The sequence below is a fragment of the Tinamus guttatus genome, unplaced genomic scaffold (assembly GCF_059628265.1).
Source record: "Tinamus guttatus ecotype Peru unplaced genomic scaffold, ASM5962826v1 Tinamus_guttatus_pri_ptg000089l, whole genome shotgun sequence".
NCBI classification, from domain to species: Eukaryota; Metazoa; Chordata; class Aves; order Tinamiformes; family Tinamidae; genus Tinamus; species Tinamus guttatus.
The window spans coordinates 994,575-1,006,902 of record NW_028288623.1 but is presented as its reverse complement, the minus strand read 5'-3'; the positions used below and the strand labels follow the sequence as shown (position 1 = coordinate 1,006,902).

The window sequence follows — 12,328 nt, the reverse complement described above, 5'->3', positions numbered from 1 at the left end:
CTTTTGACATGACTTTCTAAACTGAGGAAATGAAGTCTGCATGAAAGTACTGTGGAGCTGCAATTATCTGAAGGCCAAGGATGTCAACCAGTAGGTCACTGTTAAGCTAGAAGGATATTTCAAATTTGGTTCTTCACAACTGGTAAAGAAAGTCGTAATTAAATGAGAAAAAGATCTTACGACCACAGTAAATAAGAAGTATGATACAACAAAAAATTGAAGAAAATCATAGAATGCTTAGGGTTGGAAGGGACCTCTAGAGATCATCTAGTCCAACCCCCATTTTTTAAGAGACAACCAAATGCAGCAGCAAAGAACAATCAAAATGCTTCCTGTATCCAGTGAAGAAAGGTCAAAGGAGGAAGGAAAAAAAAATCAGTTCAATTTGGGGAAAGGGAGAAAAGATAAACTCGTTTGGATATCAGGAAAACCTCCTTAGCAGTTAAGCAGGAACAGACTAATATTTTAAATGAACAGACTGCCTAAGAATGCTGCAGCAAATCTCCTTTCTGAGGGTAAATACAGGTTAGTAAACCTCTCTTAGGGATGGGTCTGTAAACCCTTGACTCTATTTCTGAACAGAAAGCTGAACATCCAAGAAATACTCTGAATCTTTCTTCCCCACCCCCCCATTTCTTTTTTGATTCCAAGGACAGAAGATATTAACTCTTTACCACAAAATACTTAGCAGTTAAGTACTGTATACAATACCTATATTAATCTGTAAAAGTATTAGGATAGAAATGCCTCAGATATATATTTGAAAAGTCACCAGTAATAAAAACAGCAGTCTGATCAGAGATTATTAAAAGCACAAATGTTTACCTTGAAGTTTGCCAGATGCTCCTTGTACTCTCTTCCAACTCAAAACTAAACCACATTTCTGCATTAAAGATAAATAATATTTATTAAACATCTACTCTGGTCAGAGCATTGAAAAAAGCTTTATTACTTGCAACTATTGTTGCGAAGAAACAGATATGAAAAGCATAAACACTACTAGAAATAATTTATGTCCAATGTATAGGTTAAAAAAAAAAAGTTGTGCTCTTCGAGTATTTACCAACTTAAAACTCAAGGGCACTAATGGGCACTATTCAAGGGAGTTGAAAAAAATTTACTTTTAGTTTCAACACATTACTTTCTAGTAGTCATTATTTACCAGCCAACAATAATATTTAACAAGCAGTGCAATGCACTTACCGCTAGAAGCTGCCTTATGAGCATGTCTGAGGCCTTCTCAGAAATATTGCCTACAAAAACAGTGGTAGTGGGACCACTGTTTTCATCGTTTTCTTTGACTTTTAAGCCAGGGTGTTCTTTTCTGACTCCCAAATGTTTTCCAACCATAGACACTGTGGTAGGAACTAACACCTAGAAAGAGAAGAGATTATAAGGAAGTGGGGTTTTGTTGCTTTTTTTTCCCCCCATAGTTTTAAGAGACTTAAACCCATAAGACAAAAGAATTGGAAATTATATTTCAGAATTAAGTTTTTATACGAGCATTAGCTATGCTTATGGAGTGAGATACCATAAATAGTTCAGGCTAACTCTCTTTTTTTAAACAAACAAACAACAACAAAAAAAAAACACAGCACAAAAAGAGACTGACTTTTTCTGGCAAAGTAAGTAAGGAAAAAAATATCCCTCCCATCTGTCGCTAATGAGAGTATCAAGATCAGCACACACGATCAGACATTTGACTCACAGAAAGTTGAAGTAACTCACCTAACAAGAAGCTGATAATAAGAATCCTGTACTGGATTCTTAAAAAAGCAAACTGCAATAGAAAAGTAACTCTGACTCAAATAAAAGGCCTCAAAGGACTCATGACAAGCCTTAAAGCTCTTGTGGACTGAATAGGCACTATTGCTTTACTACGGCAATATAAACCCATTATTATAGCCTCTCGCTTTGGTTAAGGAGCAACCACTTGTTAAATAGACCATACAAAGATGGGCATGATGATCTGTTCTAGTTTGCTGCATCTCTCCTTCCACCTACCACCTGACAATACATATGCACTTTAATCCTTTTAATGAGGTTATTTTTAATTAAACTAACTTTCAGGACTGTGAATAATGCATTTGCTCCATCTTGGTATTATATACACTGCTTTTTGTGAGCATATTCTTGTGTAACAGAATGTGAACCATTCAAAACGTATTATTTGGGGGAGATTTCACTGACGCAAAAGTCAAAAATGGTAATGGCACTTTGAATCCAAGGAGCAAAACTTTAAAGTATAAAGAGCCCATTTATTTTCATTAATTGGAAGTCTTCTTACCAATCAGGAAAAAAAAAAGAACTATTTTCATATACTCTTCTGCAAGCGTGCATTGCACCCAAATCTTCCTTCCCATATCAAATGGGAAAAAGGGGATTTGTTTGTAAGCTGCTCACACACCTTTCTAGCCAACTCAATCGTGAAGCATGATGCCCTCATAAACCTGGATTAGGCAATGACTCCAGAGCACCCTGCTGGGTCAGCAGTCTTGAAAGATTTAGAACCTGACCACACTGCACAGCTAGGCCATGCATGAGCACAAGGTACTATTGCCTAAATCATTGTAGTTCAGGGTAATCTTTTTGAAGAACAGCAATTGCTCCAGTACTGCAGCTAGCAAGTACAGACATGTTTTCAAGCTTTGCTCAGGTCAGAAATTAACACTATTAGAATAGCTGCATTCAAACCTAGGCAGTTTCTTTTACAATATGAATTCAGGTGAAACACAGCAAAACAGAGAAATACTACTATCCCATCTATTAAGAAGTATGAAAGCTTTACTCTCCATTTTCCACAGGAACTTGAGGAAAATTTTCTTGACAGTGAAGATAACAGAACACTAGAACAGGTTGCCAAGAGAGGTTGTGGAGTCTCCTTCTCTGGAGATCTTCAAAACCCGCTTGGACGCAGTCCTGTGCCACGTGCTCTGGGTGACCCTGTGTGTGCAGGGGGGTTGGACTAGATGACCTCTAAAGGTCCCTTCCAACCTTAAGGATTCTATGACTATAATTTTATTTGCCTATCATTTCATCTCCAGTATAACACTTACAGTTGGAGCAGGAGCCATAATGCCCATTGGCACAGGAATCATAGGGGTCCCTGAGAAAGACAAGATATTAATATTAAACTACCTTATTAAGATTGCTAATGAACATAAATTAATCAATTGTAGACATCATTTCCAAACCAGAAAACAATTCTGGTCAAATAAAAATTCCACAGTACTGAAAACTACCAGTATTTCCTAAGCATTCGAGCACAGCTCATTGACACTATACAGCAAGTAGATTCTGGTCAGGTTCTTATTTATCAAGAATATGATATCTGGTCCTGTTCTTATTTATCTTCGCATTATTTACAAAACAGCTTAATACTAGACACATAGAAAGCCTCAATCTAGAAGCTTTGTACCTGCTAAGCACTTGGCTTAGTCTTTAAAACTTGATTTAGAACAGTATTTACTCAGGTGAACCATGCACTCTTCCCACTACAAAATTCACTGGCAGCCTTAAGTACCATCATGTGAACTAATATCTGTTCATAATAAAGGCTGTTATTCTTTGTATGCCAGCTGCTAGAGAGGGATAAAGATATTGCATGACTAGATTTCACAGCCAGTCCCATTATTAAAAAAAGAAAAAAAGTGCAAGAGAGAACAAAAAAAATCAAGAACGCTGAAGTGAAGCCCATGTTCTGCACAGAGGAACACCATGCCCAATGCAGTTAGTTTTCTTAGACAAGTCTATAATTATCTGCTCCCTGAGACTATCAGCCTAATATGAAGCAGAAGCCAGGAAATCAAATGAAATATTGAGCATCATCAGAAAAGGTACCGCCAGACATACAAAGCTCTACATATCGAGCAGTACACATGTAAGCTGCCACTATATGCCCCAAGTCTTGATTACTGCACACAGATATTGTCTCTGCAACCCAAGAATAATCTGCAGCCTAGGGAAGAACACTGTGTGATTCAACTGGCAAAGCAGCCTTAGAGTAAAGGTCTCCAAAGTGGAGGCTCACGAGGCGTGGATCAATGTGGCAGAACCACATAAGGCAATCCACCAAATTCCCACAGCCTTAAAACTGAGGCGCACTCACTGAAACTAGTAGGAAATTATTTTAAAGACAGACATATAAAAGTAGTACTTTATACAGGGGGCAATAAAGTTCTGCAATTTGATGCCTCAAATGCACCAAACTTCATATTAGCGAACCTGTTTGTTCCTTATGAAGTCCATGATACCTGCTAAGTCTCCAGCCAGATTAAAAGAAAAAAAAAAAAAAAAAAGCTACAATAAGACAGAGAACTGAACATAGAACCCACAAGCTCCAACAGAACCTTTCATTATGGGGCTACCTCATTCTTCTATATTCATCATGTTTTAGAGCATGAAAGGATCCTAAAACTGTTGGGCTCCTCACCAGAAGTATCTAACACAATATGAAATACATTTTTGTTGCTTGTTTACATTTTCTTTCATATTTAAATAAGAATGGCAGCACAAAGCTAGCTTCTACCCAATTTGAAGATTCTCTGAAAGTTGCTGCCATATTTTCACATCACAAATGTTCAGTGTATCAAGAATTTCCAAAGGTTGTAATGCCCTATTTGTAATCAACTGAAAACTGCAGTCCACTATCAAAGCAGTGGTACTCAGTTAGTGTTACTGAAATACATTTACTCAGAATATCTTTTGCAAGTAACAGAATTTTAAATAACAAAGGGTAACTTCTTTCTAGAAAAGCTCCATATACTACCATAACTTACCAGGAGGCACAGGTGGAGGAAAGCCAGGAAACTGTGGAGGTGGAATCCCGGGGGGAAGCGTTGGGATTCCCATGGGAGGGCGATTCAAATGAGGTGGAAAAGACATTCTTGCAGTTGCAAACTATCAAAAACATAGAAAAAGAAAACATGGCACTAGTCAGTTCCCAAACATTAATTACAAAAGCAGTGTAACTGATAAGTATCTGCAATGATTTAAAATATTTAAATGGACATTCAACTACAAATTGAAACTACCCTAACTTTTCTATCCTTGGATGACCATTAAGTCACAGATACAGTAAATATCTTTCACAGTGAAAAAATAGCACTATCAAAGTGTTTCAGAATGAACAAAAAAACAGAACCATAACTGACCTCTCATACCAATGCTGAATTAAACCTTTTGTCAATGAATTTCTTAAAAAATAAATCTTCTCTTCCTCTCTCCATATCTGAGCACAGAATTAGTCCTGGAATACACTTTTCAGTAAACCAAGCTGTTCTCGTGTATAAGAAACAATCACTTACAAAACAGATATGGAATGTGAATTGTATTTAGTAATAAGGACATTGCAGAAGTTCCCAAATTCCAGCCCAGAGGCAGTTAAAAGCTTGGAGGAGTTCTCCTAAAGAGTTCTCAATTTATTTTTAACTTCCCAGTTCCAGTGTCTTAGTTCAACTTGTCCAAGAGCTGAGGCTTCATATGCTAACACAGGTAGTAGAGAACATTTTATAGTTTGCTCACAAGATGGTTATTTTTATGTATATACTACTGACTATAACGGACACCAGTCAATGAGGAAAAAATTAGAGCACTCTTAAAACTAATGAGGCATGTATTTTTTCTCAAAGTATTATCTCATCAGCCTTACATGGTCAAGTCTTTAAAAAGCGCCTGCCCTCTCAATTCCAGAAACTAAATGGAGCACTGCAGCTGAAGGTAACACAAGCTAGATCTCTGCACTTAGGCTCGTGAAAGCACACTTGGCATTCCAGCATGTTGCCACGAGCCCACGGGTACATACACACTGCAGTGAAAAACCACGAGAAGAACTTCAGACATAACCCGCCATGTGGAATACATACACATATACAGCTCGATAGCATAACTCAACCAAAGATAAGTCACAATGGTAGCAAATGGAAGCATTCCTCCAGCAATCAAATAAAAGCTTATTCTATAAAATTTTATAGAGCATAAACAGAAACACTTTCTGTTCTTCAGAAACAACATGCTTAAATACATACTGTCTTTTTTTCCAATTTTAAATCAAATGGGCAAAGAAAAAGCTGCCAAGATGAACTGGCGAACAATTTTTCTCTTTCACTTGGAGGAAAAAAAATTAAGAGGGCTACAGCAGTATTACACAATCTGAGGGCCACAAAACCTTAACAAGAGAAGCTTGTAATTCTTCAGGGTGCCTGTGGGGGCAGCTGGTTCTCCTGCTCTGATGAGTATTTCAACTGAGACACCATTTTGGGCTGTGTGTGGAACACCAAGAGGTGAAAAGCTCCTTTAACTAAAAAAAAGTAGAAAAACGATCAACTAAAAAAAAAATTTGCCTGCATAGCCACAGACATACATATATATACACACACACACACATATATATAACATACATTAATTGGTATCCAAAGGAAAAAAAAAATACCACTCACAGAAAATGCTACTCCTCCAATGAGGAAGTAGGTAATAAGAACAGAACAAATTTAGTGTTTCAATTTTCTATCAGATATATGTAAAATGCACTGCTAACCATATAGCTCCAAAAAGTTATCAACTCTGAGCACTATATTCTTTTTTCTTCCACACTGAAAGGCTGTTTTTGCAACACCTCTGGCCCTGAAGACCATCAACAAAAAATTGGAGAAAGGTTTGGTCTTGCTACTATCTGTAAATACTAACATGAAGCTGTCAAAGACAGGAGTTTAATTCTATTTTTATTCTATATATTAAAACAAAACAAAAGCCTATAGAGTACTCAGGAACCCAGTCTGAGATTGCTCACTAGAGAAGGGATATATATCCAAGGGTGAGAAAGATACATGCACCTCTCTGTAGCAGCCAAGAAGCTGCAAGGAAAGAACTTTTTTTTTTTCCCTTCTCCTGTCACCAATTAGAGAAGATTCAAGAAAGGTACAGACCCTCCCAGCAGTTGGAGGTGGTACAGCATATCTGTGCATGCAAGCAAGCAACTAAACAGTTGCTTACTTGGAGCCGCAACCCCAAGGTCCACACTACATGTTTTGGGGGAGTTTTTATTTCAGACTCGCTCTAGTTTGCTCCAGGGGACTGATGACCGTTGACAGTTAAGAGTGCATTTTTGGTGTATTTCCATCTTAAAGGAATCCAGGTCATCTACTGTAATAGTGCAAACCAATGTGCACTGAAGGTGGCTAAGTGGGGCCGACTGGAGACTTGCTTCACAAGCATGTTCCTGTTTGGAGCTAACACACTAATGGAGGTGTACACTTTACTGCCCTTGGGCAGCTTATCCAAGATGCACATTAACAATGCCAAGGATGGCAAAATATCTAAGATTACTCTGAGCAGAGCAGCTTGGATCCAACTTGAGTTATGAGCTAAGGCGAGTATGATATAAAAGCAACTACAACAGTCCAAGTTGGGCCCGGGCATTTGGTTGCTTTCATACGTGGCTTTTCTGAGTTAATAACCCCCAGTGGAACAAAGCTGCATGCAGAGCCAGCTGCATCAGTTACGGGATTACAAAACTTGGAAGAATACAGGAATATCCATATGCCCCTAAAGTTAGGTAAGGTCCACTGAGACTTATTAGTTCTGACTCTGTGTCAGAGTAAGTGTGCTTTAATATTCAGCTGAACCACATGGGCTCCCAGGGCTGGCCTGAGAGCAGGCTCAGCTGAAGCGTGTGAGACCGTAAAGAATGTAAAGTATATGAACTGATGGCTATACTCATTCAGACATTGCGGCCACATGCTTCTGTGATTTCGCTGGCTGTCAAAAGACCGAGTAAGATGGGAGTGACCATATGAGAAGCTTTAGCAAGGCAATAATGACAGGACATGTAAATAATAATATTTTTTTTTAAAAAGTTATAATGTCTTTTTAACCTATTTTTTCATTTGCTTTTTTTTTTCCCTTAATAAAGTGACAAATGTGTGTCAAACAGAACGCATGCTTATTAGTTAAATACCACTGGTAGCTAGTGTCTTCAAATCTGGCAATTGTACCGCCTACTCACAGCAGCCATCTTACTTCTACTAGTGTCACGATTGAACTAATTAGTATCTAAAAGTGCTTTCATAAACTGTAACTTTTTTAAAAAAAACACAACCTGCAAAACATTTTGTAACCATTTTTAGAACAGCTATGTCTGTATGAAACAGGCAGTTACAATATTTGCTGCTGAGCTTTAGTTACACCAAACAATATATATATACACACACATATAAATATACACAGAATCTTTGAGTATTTTAGGTCCATAACACTACGCTATATAATATCACCCTAGTTAAAGAACTGTTATAACTACATATTCAGTAACATCTACGTTTCACTGAAGCGTCCACAGAAAAGCTCTCAAAAGTAAAAGTGTTCAAACGCTATTTGAGAATAAGACTATTTTTATTATGAATCTTACAAGCCTTTGGCATTTGGTTTCAACGTCTGTATCAATGTAGTATCACAGATTAAACAATAACTCCTCCTAAGTTATGTTGGAGTATTTTATACCTTTTAACCACATCTAAGTGTTCAGCTGAGCACCACAAACATTTTAAGAAAAACTGGAAACAGCGTATGTAATAAATAAGCCTTCTAGTGCTATTATGCAGGCTTTTACATCACTCTCTAGAAGGTCTATGGATTCTTAAGCTATTTGTTGAGCTATTTAAGCCACAGAAAATAACTAAGCCTACAGTTTGCCACCAAAACTACTTATTTTACTATTGATATAAACAAATTATATTTCTCAAAGAAAAAATCTCACCTTAAGTCTTCTTTTTTATTATTATTTTTTTTATTTCAAGCAAGCTGATGCTCTCAGTGAAGAATATCCAACCCCTTCTCACACAGCTCCATAGCCTTCTCTAGATCTGCCTGCATGCTACACAAGGTATCACCGTCAAACACACAAAAAAATATGTATTCCGATAAAACAGAAAAATTTGCTTACACTTGTCTGAGATGATGGCAGTTGGTGAATATTTCTAAATCAAGTGAGTTGCACCCCCAACTATTACTCTCTAATGTCTAAAAACACAAAGTGCTTACTGAAACCGACAGGTTTGTCCTGAAAGCCTGTGACACCAAAGCAGGAAAAACTTGAGTTTTGCTCCTAATTCTGTGCTCATGCAAAGCGCAGTCTGAAGCGACTCTGCACCTTAACCTGGCTACTCCTTCATTCTTCAGGAGTAAGAACAGGCTGTGGCAGCACAACACGAATGGTTACTCAAGAGAGAGAAGCAGACAGCTGCTAAGGGCTAAGAGAGCTCCCTCATAATAAACTTAGAAGCAACTCGGTGCCTGCTTCTTTAGGCCTGCTTTGGACTAAGTTACTTTTTAATAAATGCGGATGCAGGGCATGGGCAGCAGTTCTCTTCTGACTACAAAAACAACAAAACAAAACAAAAAAAAAAAAGGCAAACGAATTTTGATCAGAAGAGAGGGAAGACTCCCATTCTAATGTTTTGTCTCCCATAAGCCAGGAAAGGGAAGAAGGGAAGAAGGGAAGAAGGGAAGAGAGCGGCTTGCGGGCTATTAAGGAAGCATACGTGAACACTCCCTTCTCCTCCCTCCGCAGACAAAGGCCTCCACTCCCCGCAGCAGGGCATGCCAAGGTGCAGCTGCTCGGGCCGGCACCGCAGCGCCGAGGGGGCGCCGTGGCCCGTTCCCGCTCCCGAGGGCCCGGAGGCCGTTGGCAGAGGCCGCGCCGCGGGCTCCCCCGTCGGCCGGCGGCGGCTGCGGAGGAAGCGGAAGGGCCCGCGCCGCCGCTCGCCAGCGCCGCCGCGAGGCCGCGTTGCCTCCTTCCCCCCCCCCCCCCCCCGCGCCGCCTCCCTCCCCGCCAGGCCCGGGCCCGGCGCCTCCCGCCGCCGCGGGGCTGAGCGGGGAGCGTGGCCCGACCGGGCCCCGCGCGGCGCCTCCTCACGGCAGGCGGCGAGGGCACTGCCGCTCCCCTCCCCCCTCCTCCCCCGCAGACCTCGACGCTCACCCGCCTTCGCCGAGGCGCGGTAGCCGCGTATGGAGCGGCGCGTCGGCCCCTGCGGGGCGCGGATGGCGCTGGGGAGCGGGGGCGCCGCGGGCTCGGGGAGCGCTCGGAGGCCTCGCGGCGCCGCTAGGCCCGAGCGGAGCGGAGAGGAGCAGAGCGCGCCGGGGCCGCCGCGCTGCGCTCGCAGGAGCCGCCCCTTCCGCCAGCGGCCCGGCCTGCCCCGCGCCGCGCCACCACAGAGCCGCGCGGGCAGAGCGCCCCCGCGCTCCGCGCCCGGGCACAACGCGCCGCACCATAGAGCGCTGTGCCTAGAAGGGCCCAGGGCCGCGGAGAGGAGGCCGCCATGTTGGCCGGCGCCGCGGCTCGGCGGGCGGCCTCGGGAGGCGCCATCTTGAGGCCGATCGCCACTGCCCGGGAGTTGCGAAAGGCCGGCCCTTAGCAAGGCTCTTAACAAGCATTTTTTTTTTCCTAGGCAGCCCAGAATGTTTTGTTCTATTAAATTTCCCATTGTTTACTGTTGCTGTATTACAAAAAGATACTCAGAGATCAAACTGAGTGGCAAACAATCCTCTCCACAAGTAAATCTGCAATGGCAGGGAAAACATTCAGAGCTGACGCTGTTAAAACTGCTTGAATACGAAGCAGATAGTTCACGAAAATTCACAAAATTGTCTTCATATGTGCTACTGAACTGCCAAAAAGCAGATTTAAATCCAAGGTCCTGTTCACCTCGCTTTACATGTGCAAGGTTTAAAATTTCAATAGCGGCTCGTATAGGCAATACTTGAAAACTGAAAGCGGCTTCTTCCTCTCTTAGAAGCAGCAGCTTTGTTTCCCATTAATTACAACTCATTCTATGCAGCTTCTGGCTACTATTAATCTTCAAAAACAATTCATAAATATTTATACCTACTTAGGTAAATACAGTTCTCATTTTGCAGTTTGGAGGAAAACCAAAGAAGCTGAAAGGCCAGACAAGGAATCTTCCAAGTTTCATGTTTCTATGCAATTATCTAAAATTGAAATTATTATCTACTTGAAAAAGAAATTTGAAATCCAAACTTACTTGTATTGCTTTAACAAGCCTTTTTATTTACAAGGAAAATCACAAAGGTTTCCTTGATTTAGATGCTCATCTTTTTAAATAAATTAATCATTTTGCATTTACTCTCCTTTTACAAATTGTACACTTTAGTCTCTAGTATCCTAACCAAGGAAGAAACTGCATCACAAGAATCCAGTAAAAATTGTTACTTTCACATCTCTGCTCTTTCTGCTATTCAATTTTACATTTACCTGTGCATCTATGCAATATTTTTACTCTTTAACTGTGAAACTGATATGGGAAAGAACATATTCTGGAGCTTACAGCTCCAGAATAACTGAGTAAAACATATCCGCTCCAGCCACGTAGGAGTAGGGTCTTTTAAAACTGTCACCACTTATCAGGATTCTGGATCTGTACTGCCCGCCTGCACTATCCGATGTGGGTTTCTCTTTCCCTGGCACATGCTGTTACTCCCATGGAAATCAACAAAAATCATACTGAAAATCAGCTGAAAGTATCTTTTGTCTTAAAATCAAACTGATGATTATTACCATAGCGTATGATTTTAAAAGTCAAGGACATTAAATCTTCGATAAATAATGTAGGTTACAGGTTGTAAACACAAAAATTTATAGGAAGGGGGTGAAAAAACACCTGTGAACACCTATTTTACACAGCATTTTGGAACATATTGTGAAAATAGTGAAGGGGGAAGTGGGGAGGGGGGTGCTACAGAAAAGCAGGAGGATCCACATTTGCTTACTTCTCAAATCATCCTAGAGGAGGGAATAGAAGATTTACTGCTCTGAGAGCTGGAGTGACAGTGAAGGGCTTTTTCAAGAGCACACTTGGCTGCTCTAATTCACTGGCGTATATGGTAAATTCAGGCACTGCCTTGGTCCCATCATTTTAGAAAATTACCTGATGCCTCATTTCTCTGGTAATCAGGCCTGCTGATACAGCTTTCTGAAGTGTTGACACTCATCTTACAAAAGGTAAATTGGGTATCATTGCAATCTATATAGATATTCTATATTATATTATGCAATTTGGTCTCCTCTTGAAATTATTTGCCTAGAACAAAACTAAAATGACCAAATCACATATTACTTTAAAGCTGCCTTTCTATGGATATCCATGTGTAAACTTCACTGAAATAGCAGATCTCCTTCCCCCAATTAGCTAATGTGAGCCTACCATCCAACCAGAAACTTGCTGGTTGGTTATACTACTACAAAAATATTTTTGTATAATGTATAAAGCATATGCTGCTTCCTTAAATACACATGCAATTGCAAATGACTTGTCCT

General features: G+C 40.6%; 1 protein-coding gene across 2 annotated transcripts in view; it reads right to left on the bottom strand.

Moving 5' to 3' along the window:
* Window positions 1–10,107, bottom strand: part of RBM25 (RNA binding motif protein 25) — a 29,351-nt gene extending 19,244 nt beyond the window's left edge. Inside the window, exons 1-5 of one of the 2 annotated variants that reach the window (XM_088520441.1) lie at window positions 9,974–10,107; window positions 4,779–4,899; window positions 3,057–3,106; window positions 1,204–1,374; window positions 826–883 (exon numbers count right to left, since the gene is read on the bottom strand). In XM_088520441.1, coding sequence (XP_088376567.1) covers window positions 826–883; window positions 1,204–1,374; window positions 3,057–3,106; window positions 4,779–4,884 — 385 coding nt within the window. In that variant the 5' untranslated portion in view covers window positions 4,885–4,899; window positions 9,974–10,107. The remainder of the gene's footprint in view (window positions 1–825; window positions 884–1,203; window positions 1,375–3,056; window positions 3,107–4,778; window positions 4,900–9,973) is intronic. The other variant, XM_088520442.1, reaches the window with a different exon arrangement.
* Window positions 10,108–12,328: the final 2,221 nt, after the last annotated feature.